Source organism: Pseudophryne corroboree, chromosome 1 (assembly GCF_028390025.1).
Source record: "Pseudophryne corroboree isolate aPseCor3 chromosome 1, aPseCor3.hap2, whole genome shotgun sequence".
NCBI classification, from domain to species: domain Eukaryota; kingdom Metazoa; phylum Chordata; class Amphibia; order Anura; family Myobatrachidae; genus Pseudophryne; species Pseudophryne corroboree.
In genome coordinates, this window is record NC_086444.1 from 1229750474 (window position 1) to 1229760138 (window position 9665).

Genomic DNA, 9665 nt, shown 5'->3' on the forward strand with positions numbered 1-9665 from the left:
TATACCATGTATACAAAGTCTAACTAAGTAGCAAATACTGGTCTAATATGAACTGAATGATTCATTGCTAGTACTTGCACCATACAGATATAGAATTGGAATTCTAGTCATTTAGTTTTAATTAAGTTTTCATTTTAAAGTAAAAATAATAATAATGGCAACTTACTAATAAATGCGTCATCTTAACATCTTAACATTAGATCATGTGTGATGTTGATTGCACAGCCAATTAAACACCATATTAGAAATAGATTTGATATATTTTAACATAAGCTTTCTTTACCACCCCGACGGCCGCATTCTGCCAACAATAGAGTGATCTAATAAATGCAACATTCTCTTCTGATTGTCACATTATCAATATTTGCTTCAGGATTTATCCAAGCTGTTGATAATATCCTGCGCCTCTATAGCACTTAGTGTTGTCTCAGTCCCCAGAAATGGGTCCCCTTTACCGCAGACCGACAGGTTCTTCCGAAGGTCCTGTTTTGGAATCTTCAGGTGTTGACCTTTGGGGATATGGAAAGCGAAAACCAGGTGGTTCCAAACACTGTAGGTATCATGAACACAATCCCCCCTAGTGGTATACCAGTCACACAGCTTGTAGCATTCCCTTGTGACAAAAACATCTTCAGAAATCTTTACCTTCAAGGCCAGAGAGGTGGATTCAGGCCTCCAGTGCAATGTTCCATCCATCCAGTAGACAAAGGGCAGAGGACCGGAGCCACTGGTGACACTGAGCACCACTGGGAGGTCCATGTACTGGTCAGCATCAGGACCATGCACTACAATGTAATGAGCGATCTCCTGTCTGTAGAGGTCAGTGCCCAGAATCCTGAGCTGTGGTTCTTCCCCTCCACAGAACTGACTCTTATACTGAGCCAGCAGGTCAGACAGGGGGAAGGAGAATCTGAAGTTCCCATAGCGAGAAGTTTTCAGAAATGCCGGAGAGTTGGCGAATTGCTCCTTTATCTCTCTGCGGTAATTCTCCCCATCTGCTGGTGTCACCACCCTTCTGACAGCCTCATACGCCTCTTCCCGAGCAGCCTCCATGTCATGTGAAGAGACATCTACACTCCAGAATGACAGATCATTAAGTTCAGGTCTACGATCATGTTGTTTTGCTATGAAGCCCCCTAGGGAATAAATCCCATCCATAGATCTCCTGCCAGTGACATGCTGCAGGTGAGTGATAGGAAAAGACACCTGCATGTGCTGGAAGTGATGGGGCCTCACCTGTCCAAGTGTTTCAAACATTCTTCTCCCACTGACAGTCCATGTTGTCTTATCCTTCAACTTTGCTGAAATTTCCCCAATGGATAAGAGCTTCCTAGGTACATAATATAATTCCATTCCTTTCACACTTATCCTTTGCTGAAGTTTTACCTTCCCAATGTCTCCGGTAGCGTTTGACTCAGCCATCATTACTGTATATCTGCTATAGACCTGGAGCCTCTAGTCCTGTGAGCTCAAGTGTCTGAGATCTCATCAGTCACCTATTATATACAGTAGTTCACACCCAGTACTATGTCACACCACGGGAACAGAAGTGAAAGTGTCATCTTATATATTACAACATTCAGCAGGTTCTGGGCAAAGGTCCAGGTGAACCTAGACTATACCTACTGATTCTATTGGCAGAGTATAGTGGAGTAGATCTGGAAAGGAAATTGGGTGGAAATATGTATTTATCTGGTCAACAAACAGTACAACGGAATATGCTGCGCTATAGGTGTGCGCAGGGGGGGTGCCTGGTGCGCACAGGCACCCCCTAATGTCTGACACCCCAATCTCACATGCCTGATGCAGCGATCGCTGAGCAAGCTGAGTACTGTCCCCTCTGCGCTGCACCCTGTCAGGACTGCATTACTGACCGGGTGCTTGGGTTAATCAAGGGTGCCACTGCCACCGGCTTTCAAACTCCCGGCTCCACCTCCATGTACAAAAACAGTGTGATGTGATGTGATTACATCATGCTGCTCGCATGCCCACCCGCCACATGCCCACCTCTCTCCTTCTGTGCTATGCCAATGCCAGCCACTGATGAGGATCATCATGCAGCCAGTGTTCCTCTTAGGAAGACAAATTCAATACTGGCAGGTGGTCGGCAGCAACATTGACACGTCACTTGTTTTTCCAGCAGGAGCAGTACTAGTCTGCGACTGTCAGTGTCAGTGAGTGACTGACTTGTAAGTAAGCTGCTGCAGCTTGCAGAGGAAAGAGAGGGGGAGCCAGACCAGGCTGAGGAGAAGTGCAATTGCAGTGAGTGTCATCAGGGGTGTTTGTTTGGTGCACACCACAACATCTGACAATGTATCTGCTTTGTTATGATTGGTACAAGGGTGGATATTTTATATTGCGTTGACAGTCTATAGATGTGCTAGACACACCCAAAAGGCGGTGCTAGACACACCCCTCCGATGGTGCACCCCCTAATAAAATGTGCTGCGCACGCCTATGTGCTGCGCTATATAAGAAACTGGTAATAAATAAATAATCAATACACTGGGCCATAGTGTATAAGGTGTTATATGTGCTGTGCAGCAGATTAGTGCTGGTGGTGAAGAAAAAAAAAATATATATATAATCCACAGTCAGATGATATAAGACCCTTCAAATAACAATTTAATGTATACTTATATGGATGTTTTGATATACATATATAGAGTACGTTTATGGGGTGCTAGCACAGTAGTATATATAGTATACTTAGCATAATATACATAAGACTTGGAACAAAAGAAGTCCATTTTGGTGCACAAACTACTGAAAATAGAACTTTTATTGATGTTTATTTAAAAATGAAATTATATTTAAAACAATACAATGTTTACCGCCAAAGAGTCGTCTGCGGAGTGTTTGTCTGTGTATTTATTTATGGCTCTTAATTGTATATAATATATATCGCTGGTTTCATTATAACTATTGTCAAAGTCGAAAAATATAGAAACCTACATTGCCTTGTTTTATCCCCATGCGTGTGCCCGCTGCACATGCACAAGCCCTCCCGTGTGTGCGCATATTCGCTGTCGCGTGCACGCTCAGGCGCACGGTATGTGCATTTACGGTAGAGTTTGTGTGCGTCTGGCGGGCGACTCGATCGCTACAGATTTAATCAAAATAATGTATTTTAGAAGTTAATATTCCCCTAAGTTCAGCAGGTATCAGTGGGTTTGAAATGGCTCTTTGACCTTAGAGATTCCCCTTTGCATGTTGGGAGGGCTTCACATGTTCTTATGCATAGTTAAGCACAGAAATAGTAATTGAAGATTAATAGTATTCCGAATAAATTACACCTAAGACCAGTCAGTTTCTTTCCCGCAGACGGAATACAATAGCCTTTAATTACACTAAGCTTTGAGATTCTGTGAAGAGGAATGACACCTTTGTTTACGAATGGGTTCAGGTTTCTCTCGAGAAGAATGATTGCTGAGATGTCATTGTCTCAACTGAAAGTGGATAGTGAGAAAACAAAACAAAACCCAGAGACAGGGGTTGTTATGTATTCCCCAAACAATAGCTTTCCACAAGACAGGAATTTGAAATAATAACAAGTGTTAGTCATCACCCAATTTTTTGCATAACCAAGATCACATGGCCAGCTCAGCTCACTGATACAGCTAGCCCACATGCTGTGAAAGACACACACTTCCTGTGGATCACACACCCCCACAGCTGGAACGCAGGTATAATATATCCACTGGAAATCACAGGGCTCACTCACTCAGAACTAACCTAGCATCCAGAAGCATGGCTTGCTCATCACCAGGACTGATCTCCTTACTAAGGCTAAGTATTGTATACACATGGCTTAATGGCATAGAATAGTTAAATATGTGTTTGTGGTAAAGTAGTTGTGAAATGATTATCATAGAATAGTTAATTTGGAGATACAAATGGCTTAAGGTTGGTGGTGCTTGTGCAGTTATGTGATTGTTGTGTGTTTGTGATGATACTCTATGAAATCTGTAATGCATTGGAACAGTAGACAATCTGTAGCATAGCATCTCTGGTATACATTTATGGATGGTGATTTATAACAGATTATAGTAGTTTTACATGATGCATCTTGCTGAAGGTTAGAAGTCAAAACATACTTCCTTTTGTTACTGTAGTCATGTGCTTGTAGCAATAGCAGGCTGATACTTGTGGGTACCTGGTGATCTGGTCTTGTGATGGCTCATATGGACAGCATGAAATATGTGGTGCTGATTCTGGAAGGATAGCATAGTCAGCATACCATATGCTCTGGTTATTGAGATACTGTGTTGGCTTGAAATTGTGAAAGGTGATTTAGATGGTTTGGAATTGTAAAATCAGCACATATGCATTATATTGAAGCTTAGACATTTTGGAATATAGTGGAGTCTTATGTCTTCTGCTATGTGATTATGGTGTAGCAAAGAATGCCATGTGTTTGGACTTGCAAATCTAAAATGGCTGCTGGCATTCCCTTTTGAACCATATGTTACAGACTTTGGAATCATGGGAGTTTTTCCCAAAATGGAGTCTAGCGTCTGTCCCATGCGGTATTGTAGGGACGATTGTGTTGTTGCTGTGTGTTGTGTATATAGGGACAGCCAGCCTGGGTGAGCTCACTTTTCTCTCCACAAAGGTTATCAGCATTGACTAACTGCGCAGCGATCATTCTTACATGTGTAAGTTCTCTGCAGACATTTTACCTCCTATTTGTTGTAAGCCAGCCTCTCTCTCCTTCCCCTTAAATGTAATTGTGCCACTATTGTATTTTGTAGTAGTAATTCTGTTAGGTATTTATGTTAGCATGGTAGTGTATAAACTATATTGTATATTCTTTTGCAATTGAACGTTCATTCTCTCCCTTAAAGGTGTTAGAACCTTAGACCGGTATTTGAGTGTTTATTATATTGCTAAGGGTTCTCTGAGCGTTTCAGCCGCTCATACAGCTTTAAACTAACAAGGTCACACTGCATTACATCTACACATTATCACTGCACAAAGGTTTACAGTATAAGTACATTCCTTAAGGAATCGTTATTAAGGTTTAAATCTGTAAGTGTCAGAGACGCCTGTGTTCATACCCTGTGCACAGCGTCTGCTACGCTAAGGGCGTACCCTTACGGTACCTCGTGCGCCAATTGTGTACTGTGTCTCTTAACCTTTTAGAGTGTTTAATATAGGATAATATATATTAGGCTTTATCACTATTTCTTGTTTGCTAGCCCCACTATTTGTCACTATTTATATTTTTATTATTTTTTTATTTTATATATATATGTACAGTACTCATATCTACATATTCCAGAGTTTCCCCTGTATTGTTATTACCTTCTTTATTCCGGGTAAGGCTGCTGGTACATTATTCTGCAGTCATTATACTGCAGTCTCTAGATATCTCATAATCTCAGCCACATTGAAACATAGGGGTAAATTTACTAAGGTGGGAGATTTTTAGAACTGGTGATGTTGCCCATGGCAACCAATCAGATTCTACATACCATTTATCTAGCTGCTTCTAGCAGATAATAGATATCATCTGATTGGTTGCTATGGGCAACATCACCAGTTCTAAAAATCTCCTACCTTAGTAAATTTACCCCACATTGTTACAATTAGTTATTTTTTGCTGTTCCTTTTTTATGGTGCAATACTGTACATAGGACCTAATTCAGTACGGATAGCGGATGCTGCTAATCAGCAGAATTTGCTATCCTTTTGCACGCATGCTGACCGGCACCTCCCTCCTTGCTACAAGCAGAAATTGCGTTCGCCTCGCAATTTCTGCTTGTTAGCAGAAACTAAGGTTGACTCCTGCCGGCGCAGTTTAACTGTGGCCGCAGGAGTCCCGGCGCCATTTTCCCTGTCGCGACGGCTGCGTGTGATGTCATGCAGCCTCCGCGACTGCGTCCCCGACACACCGCCGTTTGTGCCACACAACCTATTGTTCGGGTTGCCCCGCAATGCTCTGTATCCTCCCTGAAAACTGAGCATTGCCGCCCCCCTGTTGCCCCGTGGAAAATGCACACGCATGCGCAGTAGGGCCCGTTGCGCATGCGCCCTCGGCCCTCCCGTAATAATTCCATATGAATCGCGACTTGCGATCCGTACTGAATTAGCCCCATAATACACCGAGTTAGATGCACATTGTGGCTTTATATTTATCTTATCTTCTCAGTAATGCTTATACAGCTAGCACTTCATTACAGTAATACCGGCATAAATGGAATGAAGAGCGAGCTTACTACTATAGAAATGAATATTTCATTTAGGGGTCATTCATGAAGCAGTGATAAGAGTGGAGAAGTTGCCCATGGCAACCAATCTAATGCTACCCCACCTTTTTTGTTTGTTGCTCAGTATATTTGATAAAAGAGATATAGGTGTAATCAGGGCCGGTCCACGGGCGCTCTGCGCCCCGGGCAGGTAATGGGCGTGACCTAATACAGAGGGCGTGATCAGTTACTCCCCCTGTACATTGCTAGCGCCGCTTGAATGCTGAGCGGTGCGCGATGATGTCATTGCGCACCGCACAGCAAAAGGTCCTCTCCACGAAGGGAAACTAGACGCTATGCGTCTAGTTCCCTTCGTGGATAGGACCTTTGCTGTGCGGTGCGCGATGACGTCATCGCGCACTGCTCAGCAGTTACTCTCCACGAAGTGAAACTAGACGCATAGCGTCTAGTTCCCTTCACATGAGGCGGACAGGGGCGGCAGCGGGCAGCGGAGGCGGACGGGGGACACAGCGGGCAGCAGTGGCGGATCTTGCCACGGTGCGGCGCCCTCCGGATGGCGCCAGCACCCTCGGAAGGCGGCGCCCCGGGCAAAAGTCCTGCTTGCCCGTGGCAAGATCCGCTACTGGGTGTAATGAGTCACAAACCTGTGGATAGAGAAAAGCCGCCATACAGGGGAGGGGACCCACCCGAAGGTGCACACAGGCCCCTATTTATGTTGAAACGCATCTGCCAACACCATTACGTTAGTAAAGTGTTTTCAGTACTAAGGGAGACATTTACTAAGCAGTGAAAAAGTTGCCCCATCAACCAATCAGCACTGAAGTAACATCTATAATTTGCATATTATACAATGATACAGAGCTGCTGATTGGTTGATGGGACAACTTCTCCACTGGCTCACTTCTCTGCTCTTATCACTGCTTAGTAAATGTCCCCCTTATTGCGCTCCCCTTCCCTTTCAGAATCCAATTCAAGCTTCTCACACTCGCTTACAAAGCCCTCACCCACTCCTCTCCCATCTACATCTCTGATCTTATCTCTCTTTACACTCCCTCCCATCCTCTTCGCTCTGCTAATGCACGCCGACTCTCCTGCCTACGGATTACTTCCTCCCACTCCTACCTATAAGATTTCTCACGTGCTGCACCACTTCTCTGGAATTCCCTACCTCTCCCCCTCAGACTCTCCACCTCTCTACAAAACTTCAAACGGGCTATCAAGACCCACTTCTTCACCAAACCCAGCCACATCTCATCCTAAACCCCTGTTCCACGCTCTCTATGTATCCCACCTGTGTCACCCCTGTCTGTCTACCCCTCCCCTATAGAATGTAAGCTCTCACGAGCAGGGCCCTCTTCCCTCATGTGCTTATCCTTTTCTTACTTTAATAATCTTCAGCTGCACCACATCCAGCAGTCTTCTGCCACCTGATACTTATTCCAGTGTCATCTGCTGATGTAACTATGTTTATTTACCCTGTAGTTGTCCTATACTGTCATCAACTGTAAGTTGCTGTTTTCCTGTTTTGATTATGTGCCTATGTGCTCTGTAATTGGGCGCTGCGGAACCCTTGTGGCGCCATATAAATAAAGGATAATAATAATAATAATAATAATAATACATGCTGCTAACTTTATAGGCATGAACGGGATGCAATGTGTCCTTATTGCTATAGAGATGAACATGCAATTACACATTGCAGTATTGCTTTATCAAATAAGGATAATTATTTATCTGCTATAGGAGAGTGCCAATCCATATCTAGTTACACAACATAGCAGAGCTACAGGTATGAGCATAACACACCGTGGCATTCCAAGCGTGATGTGACTGACATGCAGCATATAAACCTGACATCTTAATTATCACCCTCACTATCTTGCTAACAATTATACTAGCACTTATTATAATGGCTATATGTCATTACCGCAGATATAACAGACACAGGTACAAGGAATTACAGTTTCATGCCCTGCTTTTTATTTTCCCAACAATGTAGTGTCACTCTGATGTAACCAGATTTGCTAGCATAAATACTGACTACACAATCTCCCGGCCGCTGAACAAACACCAGAGTAACACCCAGGATTATTGCCACAGAGATTAATGCTTATTTACACACTGCAATATTGTTTCATTAATCCACATAAAAGCTCCCGAAACTATATTATCCACTGGTCACTCACTGCTATCTGTGTGAGCATTACTGAGAAGAGAAAGATATACTGTATATATATATATATATATATATATATATAAAACTAACGATACAACCCGGCACAATATTCGTCATATATTCAATTCACTGACTCTATAGCTGGCATGGTAGTAGAGTTAGTTTATACTGTGTAGTGTAGTCAGTTAACCATGAGATATGATACTCAATTAGAGTAAGAGTACAGGTTAGATGAAGACAGGTTTGTTATGTTCCGGACCTGTTACTATTAAGTATTTGCATTATTAATTTTTATATATGTAGTTCAGTCCACTCTTGGTGCTTTTGATGTTCAGTGTCACCATAATGTTGTTTTGCACTTATTTTTATTGTGGGGCTTTTTCCTCACATCTTATCTGTGTGTTCACATGTTTATGTATTGTTACTATGGTGATATGTAAATGTGTGCTGCTCGTCTCCCTCAGACCTCTCGGCGTAGACTCACGTGATCTCACTGTTTCCGGTGACGTCAGGGTCCTGAACCCGGAAGTAGATGTGGGCGTCCGTGGACTGCGGCCGGTGGCGGGCGGGGCACGGGCGGCATGTAAGTATAAATGTTTGTTCATGTAAGATGCACATGTTATCCTGATGACGGGGTGAGACCCCCCGAAACGTCGTTCTTGACTAAAGATATTTTTTGCACGCTGGGAGTGCCGCCTCTTCTTTCTGTATATATATATATATATATATATATAGCCATGATGTGCAGTTAGTTGGGTTGGCACACAAGAAACCAGTGATATATATTATATACAATTATGAGCCATAAATAAATACACAGACGAACACTTGCGGACGACTCTTTGGCTGTAAACACTTCTTTAGTTTTTCCTTTTAACGTCTTGATTTTATTTTTCACTTTTGAGCATAAATATTGTTTTAAATATAATCTCATTTTTATATAAACATTAATAACAGTTATATTTTTAGTACTATTCCAGGTAATATTCTTATGCACCAAAACAGAATTCTATTGTTCCAAGTCTTTAGGATATTGGGGGTCATTCCGACCCGATCGCATGCTGCTCTTCTTCACAGCGGTGCGATCGGGTCGTAACTGTGCATGTGCAGCATGCGCATAGTGCACGCGCGTCTTTGCCCGGTGACAGTCGTCGCCGGGCAACGACACCGGGAACAAAGAATGCGGTTGCAACGGCGACTGCAATAAGATTCACAGGAGGAAGGCGTGTCGGGGCATCAATTGACCATTTTCCGGGAGTGGTCCAGCGAATGCAGGC

At 43.2% G+C, this 9665-nt stretch overlaps 1 protein-coding gene across 1 annotated transcript; it reads right to left on the bottom strand.

Moving 5' to 3' along the window:
• Window positions 1–167: 167 nt before the first annotated feature.
• On the bottom strand, window positions 168–1463 carry LOC135028622 (uncharacterized). Its single transcript, XM_063953795.1, has one exon. It carries the CDS (start codon window positions 1423–1425, stop codon window positions 370–372), a length of 1056 nt encoding a protein of 351 aa, XP_063809865.1. The 5' UTR covers window positions 1426–1463; the 3' UTR covers window positions 168–369.
• Between the last annotated feature and the right edge of the window lie 8202 nt (window positions 1464–9665).

What these genes read in the sequence shown, in the direction of transcription:
- LOC135028622 (XM_063953795.1), bottom strand. Translation starts at nt 1,425, where the DNA reads ATGATGGCTGAGTCAAACGCTACCGGAGACATTGGGAAGGTAAAACTT.